We start from the raw sequence: 12,575 nt of genomic DNA, 5'->3' as shown, positions 1-12,575 counted from the left end.
GATCAATAATTCACCAAACTGGTACCGAAACGACCGCAATCGAGTTAGTTTTCCACAGAATCAAACTCCACTAAATTTAGAGTTACAGAGAGAGATTAATTACCGTTTTAGTGAAGGTCTGTTCAAATTAATTATCGTATGAAACTACTACTGGTATTTTCGTCATTCCTCTCACCCTGTAGCTCATTTTTTAATACTATTTACATGTATGGAAATCTAACGAAATTACCCTTGTTTGCATTTCAATTTAGTTGAATTTGGAGTTACGATGTGTTCGGTAGACGATGTTGAATTTGAAGATCACAAGTAGATTTCTGCAGAATTAGTAATTGGACAGACCTTCACTAAAACAGTAATTAATCTCTCTCTGTAACTCCAAATTTAGTGGGGTTTGATTCTGTGGAAAGCTAACTCGATTACGGTCATTTCGGTAGTCGTTTGGTGAATTATGGATCCAAATTGAGTTGTATGCGAAGCTTTGAAGTTGTGACTCGAAAGCAGATTTTTTGCAGAATTTTGGGGGACATACCTTCACTAAAACGGTAATTAATCTCTCTTTGTAACTCCAAATTCAGTGGGGTTTAATTATGTGGAAAGATAACTCGATTACGGTCATTTCGGTATCCTTTTGGTGAATTATTGATCAAAATTGAGTTGTGTGCGAAGCTTTAAAGTTGTGACTCGAAAGCAGAATTTTAGGGGGGGCAAAATCCAAAAAATTATAAAACAGGGGGGTAAAAGTTCGCGTTTTAAAACAGGGGGGGTAAAATTCTGATTTAATCAAAACAGGGGGGGCAAAACTGCATTTAAGCGAATTTTGAATATCAAGAGACATTTTATAAATGCCGGGAAATCTCAATTGAATACCAACAAATTTCGCTGCCCCGAATAAAAGATTTTGATTGTCTTGATTGAATACCACAAAACTTATTTACATTATGAAAGTATTGATTAAATATCAAGATTTTTTTTATCATAAAAAGTCTTTTAAAATCCTCTGAAAAGGATTTTTTCGGAAAACGTTTTCCGAATTTTTTATAGTGTAAATTTTACACTAAAAAACAGTTCAGAACATATTTTCCGAATTTTTTTAGGTGCGCTAGGGAGTAGGGGAGAAATATTGAGGTGCGTTGAGAAATTTTCCATTCCTAAGTCAAAGATAAACCCGTTTCCAGGCCTGCATTTCTTCAGATTGGGCCCGGGGACTTTCCTGAGCCTAGCAAAAAGCAAGGCCCATTCACACCACTTCAAGGTCAAGTTTAAAAATTAGAGTCGCATTGGTATTTATATGCACCATCAATCTATCATTATATTGCTTTTTGTCGATGTGGGACTTTATTATAAGAATAATTCAGCACTAATACCATATGCAATCATTTATATACTAATTCTTCAAAGATCTCCCAACATAGATCAGATTGTAGCAGTGATAGCAGATTCTATTATATTTGGTGGTTTTAGTAGTTTTGAATTATGCTTTTCATCAATATTAATCTCGTTAACATCTGCAAAAAAACAAGTACATATATAGGCCAACAGAACCGCTCCGGGACAGCAAAATGTGCGAACTGTGTCTGTTAACAGTAGGGCTGGTGCGTGACAGCAGTGCTGATCGCAGAGTGAGAGGTGGAGCAGACCGGCTACATGAAGATATAAATGCAACGTTGATGTGTCCTTCTCGTCAAAACGTAATTGTGTTGGTCTTGGAATGTGTACTTGCGATGTTTAAGGCCGATTTGTACTTGCAAAAACAATGTGGATATCCCTGATATGTAGTGTTGAATTAGGGGAAGCATCGAGTCTTTTCCATGCTCTTATCTGGGTGCGTGAATTGCAATTAGAAGAAGTGGATGATTTTCACAAAGGGAGGAACGATATTACTGAGCATGTGGCTGTTATAGATGATGAATGTAAACGTATTTTTTCTTTGTATTTCACAAACTCTCGTGCTGAGGCGACTCATGCTTTACCAAGGGTAGTCTTATCTTTAGCTAGTATTAATTCTTAGAATTGAGTTTTGGGCCTAACTCATCCTTACAAAACCGGCTTGTAAGGTGAGGATTGCATCTAGTATATAAACACTTAGTCAGGCCATATCGCAACCGATGTGGGACTTCTTAACACCCCCGCTCGCGCCAAGCGCTATGGGCTTGAGGCGCGGATATGAATGGTGGAGGGCCCGATCAGAAACCTGATTGCAGGCGGCCCGACAAAGTGGCCCAGCGAATCGTGGATAGGCTCTGATACCATCTTAGAATTGAGTTTTGGGCCTAACTCATCCTTACAAAACCGGCTTGTAAGGTGAGGATTGCCTCTAGTATATAAACACTTAGTCAGGCCATATCGCAACCGATGTGGGACTTCTTAACATTAATATACATAATTGAATTTTTCAAACAAAGTAATGATGATAGAATGAAAGTAGTTATGTTTTCTTATTGTTAAAACTACCAAATATTACTGTAAAAAAAAAAACCAAATATTTGATATTTTTTATGGTTATGCTTATCTATATCTTCTTCATTACTCTATTCAATGATAGATTGTGACTTATATATATTGAGACTAGAAGGAGTAATTTGCATTGACATTCATATTTTGTAGTCTCAACTCAACTACTCTTTTGAATTTTGATATTCTCTTCCATTTCCCTTTTAGTTCCTTCTAGAGTTCTACTGTTATACAAGGAAGAATATGAAACAAGGAAGAGGTTGAAGGTGATGATGACATACCTGTTATACACATCAAGTATCCACATTTGTGCTACAAGGAAGAACTTCTTATTATGAATAGTTTTTCCTCATTATGCTAACTACATTAGTTGTTTTGGTAGATAATTCTCGACTTTCTTGTCTTTTAAATGCAGGATGACAGAACCTGCATCATCTGTGGAATCTTGCACTGGAAACAACGAGGAGGAAAGCTCGTCGCTGCCTCCTGATATAGCAATTGTAATTGACATTGGCACCACACCATGTGGTGTTTCTGTTTGGAATGGTTCCCAATTGGAGATTTAGACAGCGAAATGAATGAGATGATGAAGAAATGTTGCGAAACTTCCAAAGATCATGACTTTTCTATTGGAGCTAGTAGTAGCAGCAGCAGTAGTACTGAAGTCTCGCTCGAGAATGAGAACATGAATCAGTTCTTTAACATAATTTTCGGTGTAGAAGATTTGCTTGGAAATATGATGTGTCATCTCTTACCCGATTCTGAAAAGATATTCAAGAGACATGTTCGCTGGAACTCAGATATTATATATATCGATGGCTTTTCTTCGAAGTAGAATCCACGATGTGATTACCAAGCTTTCGACTGAGACAAGTGTTGAGGTTGATTTAGAGTTGACTGAGACGAGTGTTGAGGTTGATTTAGAGTCGATAGATGGTTTGAAGATACAAAGCTAATCTACGAATGCTTGCAAGATGCAAAGATAGAAGCCGAGAATATAAATTATATCATGATTGTAGGCGGATGTTGTAATATACCAAGGGTGAAGAATCTTGTTACGGAAATATGCAATGGAAAGGAAATATATGAAGGTATAGGATCCTTTGAATGCTGTACTTTATGGTGTAGCAGTGGCAGGAGCTCATAACATGGACTCTTCTACTTCTCAAGTCACACTCCATACCATCGTAATATTTCTGCTTGATGTAAAACTGTTTGGACAATGGTTCACAACTGAAAAGAGGTTTCTGTCAGTTGTAGTAAACCCAGTTAACCTGGTTTCTGTTATAGGAAACTTGGTGGCTGCTCAAATTGCGACAGAAATCGGTTGGAACGAGTTTGCAATTTCAATGTTTTCATTAGGAATGGTACATTATTTGATTCTATTTGTGACGCTGTATCAGCGTCTAACAAGTAGTAATCAGTTTCCTATAGTGTTAAGGCCAGCTTATTTCTTGTATTTTGCTGTACCAAGCATGGCAAGTCTAGCTTGGAAATCCATCTCAGGTGCTTTTCTTGTCTCATCAAAGATGCTGTTCTTTCTCTCTTTGTTCCTTTTCATTTCTCAGGTAGGTTCAATTCACCTATTATATATTTAGTTGGTTATTTTAATCATCACTTTCATCGTAATGATCAAGGGTTGTATAATGCAGGCTTGCAGGCCAGCGATGTTCAAGAAAACTATGAAAAGGTTAAATGTTACATGGTGGATCTACTCATTCCCTTTAACATTCCTCGGTCTAGCTTGTGCTGAATATGCTCATGAGGTGAAAAGTCTCATGGCCTCTGGTTTAATGCTGCTGATATGTATTGTGTCTGTGCTGGTTTTTGTTTTTCTGATGCTAACCACTGTACTCAAAATTGAGAGTCTGCTGAATAAAAAAGCTCCTAATAAATGAAATATAATGAACTGGATGCAGAGCCATCCCAATTCCTTTCTTTCCATTGGAAGGAAGCAAATGAAAGTAGATCAACTTGTCCGAATATACTATACCCTCTATTCTTTCCAAATCGTCTTCACAAAGCATGTATGGTTTGGATTATTCTTAGTCACCATATCCTCAGTTTTTGTAATCAATCAATGGACCATTTGATAAAAACCTAATTTAAAATGTAACTAATAATCCAATTGAGATCTACAAGAGCTAGAATCGCAACTTCAGAAAATCCAAATCCCATGTCTAGAAACACAGGCTCTATTCGCGCTTGGGACTTTCCTTTTTACTATACTAGGCGCGTCTAACCTTTATTCATCCTTGGCTCTGAGCCTCTAAGCTTCTTCACAGATCCATGATCTAAAACAATGTTCCACATTTTCGAATGGTTTCTAAATTTATTAGCATAGTGAACCAATTGCTAACTTAACAACAGGCCAACTTCTATAAGATTGAATACGACAAAACTTGAAATGAAAATACAGGTGCACACAGACAAAGTTATTCAAACACAGAAATGAAAATATATTATTCCCAAGAGATTAATCACAACTTTTCCATATGCCTATTCCTAACAAAATCAAAGGAAGATCCATGACAGCATCATTACTTTAACAAGCTAACAACATATGATATACCTAACAGTGAATCACCATATAGTTATCAAGACAAACAGCAGCTACAAAACATACACTGCAAGTCCATGTATATTTTTGTATCGATTTCCAATCAATGATAGATAACAAGCTAACAACATATACCTAACAGTGAAATTATATTCCTTTATGTGTGAAAACTTGTATCTAACAACTCGTATACATGATAATACGTATACATATAATGTCGAAAATTGACAAGCTGATATGCATATAAGAACAAGACTCATAAAACTCAAGTATGAAAACATCACGTATGCATAGGCTGAAAAATAAATTAAACATTTATTTCTCCAATCGAAGGAAGGGTTATCCTGTAATGTACCACCTGACACGCATAATCTGTTCCTTGAAGACCAATGTCCTCGATCAACCCAGTAGTTAAATCAAAACAAGCAAGTTGATCATCTTTTTTTCTAAAGAATATATTGCCCTTCATCCCTGCTCCGATTGGTTGCTCAATGCAAGACGCGAGTTGAACATCAAAGAGTCTAATCCAGGATTCTTTGACACCAAATTCACCCAAAATTGATATTTGGTAAGATGCAGTATTTTTCCGATTAGATATCAAAGCAAGAGAGCCATTTAAAACAGTGAGATGAACACCAAAACCATCAGGCGGCACATCTGGTAAGGGTGAAGGTGTAGTAAGGCACACCTCATTGCACAAGTTAAATGATACCAAACATGTTTCATTATTTGTTTCCCCCCACCAATGACACACCCCATTCAAGTAAACATCACTAGTCGCCCGGGCACGAATTGGCATATCATAATTGATTTTCCTCCAGGAATTACTTTCTAGACTATATATCTCCCAGAATGGGTCGAACACAACATGTGAAGGAGTGCGGCAACTTGCGTTATAACCCACATGTTCAATGATTTTATAGTCATCTCTAACATGGTCATAGCCAAATCCATGAAGTGAAATATCAGTGGAATCCTCATCTTGAAAATCAGGAACACTATATGGAACTTTCATATATCCTCTAGTTGCAGGGTTCCATAATACAACTTCTGTATGAGTATCATGGTCGTAGATACAAAGAATGCCATTAATACCCGAACCTAAAATACTAATAGCTTCAACATCATACGCTTCACGAATAAAATCAACGTAATCTGGCAAATCCAATTTTTGTTTATTCTGAAACTTGTCTTCACCATAAAGCAAATAAAATTTCCAATCATAAAGTTCAAAAAGCTGGTCTAGAATGAGATAAACATCGTCGTCATCAGCGTATAGAGTGAATAAGAGATTGTTGCGGAACATGTTGATGAAAATAGGGTTTTCAAATAGATTAATCCATGATTTGCAAACGGAAGAAAACCTCTTGAGAGATTTAACAGGAAGTTTGGAGAGAATGGAGAAAGCAATATCATCGTGTATATAACTAACCTTCTTCTCATTTGTTGGAGCCGCCATAACTAGATAGATAGATAGATAGAGAGAGTTCTTTGAGTTCTTGAATGAATGAATGAATGCTCTGTTCTGTTACTGTTCTGTTTCTGAGCAAAGGAAATGGAAACAGAAAGACGCGGGAACGAGTTTCTTTATTTTTGAAATCTCTATTTCTTTCATGTATTCAGTTTTTTTAAGAAAAGGAGCAACATCATATTCCCCAAATTTTGGTTTATCCCCTTGTAATATTTCTTTTCCGATCACCCCGTTGTAATTTGAAGATTTTGTCCTTTTAGCCCCTCATTGAATATGTTGGCTTAAGATTCCGCCCTTTTGCCCCTGTAATGTTAGCAAATTTTGGTTTACCACCCTCACTAAACATGCCACATCATCATTTATGCGGAATCTTAATCCAGCATATTTAATGAGGACTAAAAGAACGAAATCTGGATAATCGGAAAAAGAATTATATTACAGTGATAAACCAAAATTTGATAACATTGCAGGTGGTAAACACTATTTTACCCCTAGTGTAAAATATCTTTACATTGTCGGTGCATATGAATTAAATCCTAAGAAATATACTACTCCCTCCGTCCCAAAATTTTAGTCTTTTTGGAGTTTTGCACGAAGATTAAGAAATGATAAGTAAAATCATTTTTATCCTTACTTTATTAAGAAAGAGAAAATATATTTATTTAATGCTTTAACTTTTGTAAGGGTTCAAATGGTAAAGTATCACTAAATGTGCATTGGTTTCTTAAAAGGACTAAAGTTTTGGGACAAAATTAAAAATCTAAAAAGACTAAAGATTTGGGACGGAGGGAGTAGTTGGTAAGAAAAACAAAAGAATTGGCATATTGTTCATTTTACCTGGAGCCATATAACCAAATGATCCAATTAGGGGTGTGCATGGTTTAAAAACCACACCACACCAAATCATATTTATGGTTTTGGTTTAGAACCAAAACCATTTTAATGAAAAATTGGTTATTTTGCAAAACTAATTTGGATATGGTTTATAATCGGTTCGAAACCAATTTATAACCGGTTTATAATAAAAAATAGGTTACTTATTTATAACCGATTCATCTTAAATTTTATTTTATTTTTTATTTTTTTTAAAAATGCATTATTATAACTTTTAATTCCTATATATTTAAACTTTTTTTTTTTTACAATAATTAAGCCAATTTTTTTTTTGTTTAATTGATTAAAAGAACATATTTAATAATTATTGTTTATAAAAAAAAACATAATTTTTCTTTAATTTTATGAATTATTGGTTTATAATCAATTCATAAAAGTTTTTTTTCTAAGCCCAAACATATTTCAAACTAAGCCCAACAAAACAGATTTTTTTAAGCCCAAAATAATTAAAATATAGATTTTTTTAAAAAATAAAACCATCAAAAATCTGTTTTTTATAATTATTTTTAAAATAAATAAATTTTGTTAAATAAAAAATAATTAAATATTAAAGGGTGGTTGATGGTGGCCGGCCGCCGGAGCGCTACCACCAACCACCGCACCGGTCACCGGAAAATCACCGTCCACAGCCGTCCGTCACCGGAGCTCCGCCGTACCGGCCGCCGGTGGTCCGGCGTTGACCGCCGCGTTGACCAATTCCTCCACCACCTTATTAATTATTTATTTATTAAATTATATAATTAATTGAATTTGGAAAATTTGTTTTTTTTTAAAAAAGAAACTATTGGGCTTTTTCCTTATTGGGCCTCAATTTAAAAATCAATTTTAAACCAATTATAAAAAATTGGATATGGTTTAGAATTGATTTTTTTGTATTGGATTGGTGTGATTTTTTTTTAAAATGGATTTGGTTATTAATTTTGGATATGGTTTGGTTAGTGATTTGGTTAAGGTTACTTGGATTTTTTGCACACCCCTAGATCCAATCACAGCTGACATGATGTTAGATTGTCCTGCCTTTATCAACAACCTAGCAAAGACCAAAATCAGAAACTTTATCATGAGGAAACAAAGTAGAAGGATGAAAGTTGTATTCATTGATTGATAGACTAATTACACACATATTTATACACAATTGTATGCACACAGTAACTATAGTGGATAGCTGCACACTAGATTAGCTCTACTCTAACTAACTAACAGACTATGTAACTAACTTGTTCTGCAAGTTATTATCTATATCTTGTTCATTACTCTCTGCAATGATAGATTATGACTTATATATATTGAGACTAGAAGGAGTAATTTGCATTGACAATTATATTTTGTAGTCACAATTAGTCTTTTGCTATTCTCTTCCATTTCCCTTTTATTTCACTAACAGTTAAAACGTTCCTTCTAGAGTTCTATAGTGTTATACTCATCACAGAAACATTCAATCCACATTGTGCTACTGATCAGGTATATCAATCTTCTTCCTTGTTTAGTATATTCTTGTTTTTCTCTTCTGGTTTTCAAATCTTGGCATGCAAGAAATACAATCTCGAGTATGAAAATATTCAAGAACTTCTTATTATCAAATGATTGTGTGATTTTAGAACTATATAGGAATGCTTAAATTAGTGTTAATTTACATAAATGAATTTTTCAAACAAAGTAATGATAATTGAGTAGCAAGCAAGCTGTTATTTAATCATCTGCTATCAATCAACACTATAGAATCTATTTTTAACTATTGACTTATGCATTGATTTTTCCAAGAAAACATGTAGATTAATTTAGCATTTAGTCACACTGAGAAATTTTAATGCTCGGAAGTCAAAGGTTATTGATTGGTCCTTGAGAATTTCTGTTCTTATCATGCATTCTATCTATATGTTTGTTTGTTTCTGTTAGATTATTCATTGCATATAAGTTTTAATTTTTTGTAACATGAAAAAATATAAATTGATGCAAACTTGTTTGTTGATTTTTCTTATTGAATTAATCATTTCCTTTTGTACCTAAATTCATGCATTCTCACCTGATTACATTTTTTTTTTCTCTGTTTAATTTCACAGAATTTCATTGCTGCTACACTCCATAACATGGCCTGCACTTGCATCTCCTCAGCCCTTTTAACTCCTCTTCAACTCCTCCACCGTCCACCATCCCCTCATTTCCCCGCCGCCACTTTTCACCCTTTTCCCTCCATTCAACTAACCCCTTCTCACCCTTTTCGCCTTTACGCCCTTCCCCTCTTCACCGGCAACAACAATGGTGGTGGTGGTTTCTGGGGTAATAACCCTTTTGACTGAGATGATGATTTCTCTTCATATTCTTCAGGTTACACCCTTTTCTTTACCTTACTATTCTCTTCCATTACATACATTTTGTTTCTAGAATCTCCTTCTAACCAAATTCGCTATTTGACAAACCTGCATCTACTGCGGCATCTTGTAGCGAAAACACCGAAGAGGAAAGCTCTGAAGTAATGATATCAACAAAGTAATGATAATAAGAAAGCTTTTATTTAATTATCTGCTATCAACACTAGAATCTAATTTTAACTATCGACTTATGGATTAATTTAGCATTTAGTCACACTGAGAAATTTTAATTCTCTCAACTCATGCATTCTACCTAAATGTTTTGCGTGCATTGTTAATTTGTTTCTGTTAGAATTTAAGTTAATCATTTTGTAACATGATAATTAGTGAAGCTATATATGTTCTTATATATTATGCAATGATTGTGTGATTTTAGGACGATATATGTAAGACTATATGTTCTACATGATGTTGTTTTGGTAGAAAATTCTCAACTTTCTTGTCTTTTAAATGCAGGATGACAGAACCAACATCTACTGCGGCATCTTGTAGTGAAAACACCTAGGAGGAAAGCTCGTCGCTGCCTCCTGAAATAAAAATCGGAATTGACATTGGCACGTGGCCATGTTGTATTTCTGTGTGGAATGATTCCAAAGTGGAGCTTTGGAAAAAGAAAATAAATGAGATGATGAAGAGATCTTTCAAAACTTCCAAAGATCGTGACTCTTCTATTGGAGCTAGTAGTACTGAAGTCTCACTCTCCCTAGAAAATGAGATTAAAATTTTATACATGAAAGACTTTTGTAGCATAATTTTCGGTGAAAATGCAAATTTCCCATTTCTGTTGCATACCGTGGATATTAAGGTTCGCCCTTTTGTTGCTGCATTTGTGAACAAACTGTGGAAATCCGCTACTGTAGAAGAACTACTTGGAAAATTTATGATAGAATTAGGATCAATGGTTGAAACTCATCTGAACAGACCTATAAGAAATGTAGTGTTTACCGTTCCAATTTCATTCAGTCAATTGCACCTAAACTGGATACATTGCGCTTGTGGGATGGCCGGTCTTAAAGTTATCAGACTGATGCCTAAACCAACAGCAGTGGCTTTGTGGTATGTGGTTCATCAACTGACTTCTTCTGCTTCTGACAACGAAAGCATGAAAATTGCTCTTATTTTCAATATGGATGCCGGTTATTGTGATGTTTCTATTGTTGAAGCAGATAAAGGAAAATTCCGAATAAAAGCATGGACAGGAAGTTCTATTGGTGGAGAAGATTTGCTTGGAAATATGTTGTGTCATCTTTTACCTGATTTTGAAGAGATATGCAAGAGACAAGTATACTGGAACTCAGAAATTATATCAATGGCTTTTCTTCGAAGTAGAATCCATGACGTGATTACTAAGCTTTCGTCAGAGACAAGTGTTGAGGTTGATTTAGATTTGGGATATGGTTTGAAGATATGCAAGGTTGTAACGCGGAAGGAGTTTGAGGAAGTTAACAAAGAGGTGTTTGAGAAGTGTGAAAAGTTAATCATCCAATGCTTGAAAGATGCCAAGATATAAGTTGAGAATATAAATGATGTGATAATTGTTGGTGGATGTTGTAATATACCAAAGGTGAAGAATCTTGTTACTAAAATATGCAATGGAAAGGAAATTTATAAAGGTATGAATCCTTTGAATGCTGTACTTTGTGGTGCGGCGGTGGCAGGAGCTGTTGATGATGACATTGGTAACATGGACTTGTTTGCTTCTAGTAAATGGAAAGCAAATTTATAAAGTCATGAGAATATAACAGATTAATGCTACATACATGTAAAGATATACACGAGACCAAGTTCGTATTATCAGTTGAGAAATTTTATAGAAATTGTCAAATATAACAGATTAATGCTACACATACATGTAAAGATGTGTGATTATGTCGTTTCAACTTGGAATATTGATGTGTTCCATGCATAAACTAGGACTATTTTGGGTAGAAAATCTGATTACAGTTATGGAATTTTTGCTTTTGAAGTTAGTATAATGCAGATAGCATCATAAAAATGTGTTATTTTTTCAAACACTAAAACTAATATCAAGAAGAACCAAGATGTAAATAGCTACTTTTAGACCATGTAGACCAAACCCTAAACATGTAACCCCAATTTCCAAACTTCAAACCCAAAACTACAAACCCTTAACCTTTTATTTTCTAGTTAGGAAAATCTCTCTCTCTAAACCCTAAACACTATAAAATCAAGCCCAAAACTCATAAACCCTATACTTCACACACACAAACCACCACCACTACCACTTTCTTCTTCTCATCTCTCTCAGCTAAACAAATTTTCTTGTTATGTTAACAAAAATTAATATTAGTAATATTAATTTTAATTAAAATAAACCAAACACAAAAGGGGTGTATTCACATTTTTCAGGTATTATGGATTTGATTGAAGATATAGTTAGTGTGGCAATGGAATGGAGGGTGAATGCAATGAACCAAAAGAAAATATACTTGATCAGAATTCATAGCAAAATTGAAAATTTAAAGGCCTCTTAAAAAACATCAATGTACTGTAAAGCATAAGCTTTACAATTAAACTGCAAAATGGCAAGAGGGCAGGTAGCTTCCATCGATGGAAGTTGAAGAAGGTGGAAGAACAAAGACACTATCTAGTTATGTTTATGAACACTTTTTACAGTAAAACAAAAGACGTGGCTAGTTGGTAATTTGGTATGTGTTGGATGAATCTAATGGTAACTAAGTGTACATTTTCAGTGACGAAGAAAAAGTGGTGGAACAAACCAAGTGTTGTTCTAAAAATAGTTTTTAGGTATGACAAATGGAGATCGGTGTTCATTTTTATAAATGGTGTGTTGATATAATGGATTATA

At 34.6% G+C, this 12,575-nt stretch overlaps 2 protein-coding genes and 1 pseudogene across 2 annotated transcripts; 2 read left to right on the top strand and 1 right to left on the bottom strand.

The window, feature by feature from the left end:
* Window positions 1–3,266: 3,266 nt before the first annotated feature.
* LOC123904549 (S-type anion channel SLAH1-like) lies at window positions 3,267–4,349 on the top strand. Its single transcript, XM_045954198.1, has 3 exons — window positions 3,267–3,387; window positions 3,583–4,019; window positions 4,104–4,349. The coding sequence occupies exons 1-3, from the start codon at window positions 3,267–3,269 to the stop codon at window positions 4,347–4,349; spliced, it is 804 nt and encodes a 267-aa protein (XP_045810154.1).
* A 969-nt stretch (window positions 4,350–5,318) lies between these two features.
* LOC123904548 (F-box protein CPR1-like) lies at window positions 5,319–6,470 on the bottom strand. Its single transcript, XM_045954195.1, has one exon. The coding sequence runs from the start codon at window positions 6,468–6,470 to the stop codon at window positions 5,319–5,321; it is 1,152 nt and encodes a 383-aa protein (XP_045810151.1).
* Window positions 6,471–9,632: 3,162 nt separating this feature from the next.
* On the top strand, window positions 9,633–11,471 carry LOC123904547 (annotated as a pseudogene).
* The last annotated feature ends 1,104 nt before the right edge of the window (window positions 11,472–12,575 follow it).

This window comes from Trifolium pratense, linkage group LG2 (genome assembly GCF_020283565.1).
Source record: "Trifolium pratense cultivar HEN17-A07 linkage group LG2, ARS_RC_1.1, whole genome shotgun sequence".
Taxonomy (NCBI): domain Eukaryota; kingdom Viridiplantae; phylum Streptophyta; class Magnoliopsida; order Fabales; family Fabaceae; genus Trifolium; species Trifolium pratense.
Note: the sequence above shows the minus strand (reverse complement) of the source record. Positions and strands in the feature narration are given on the sequence as shown.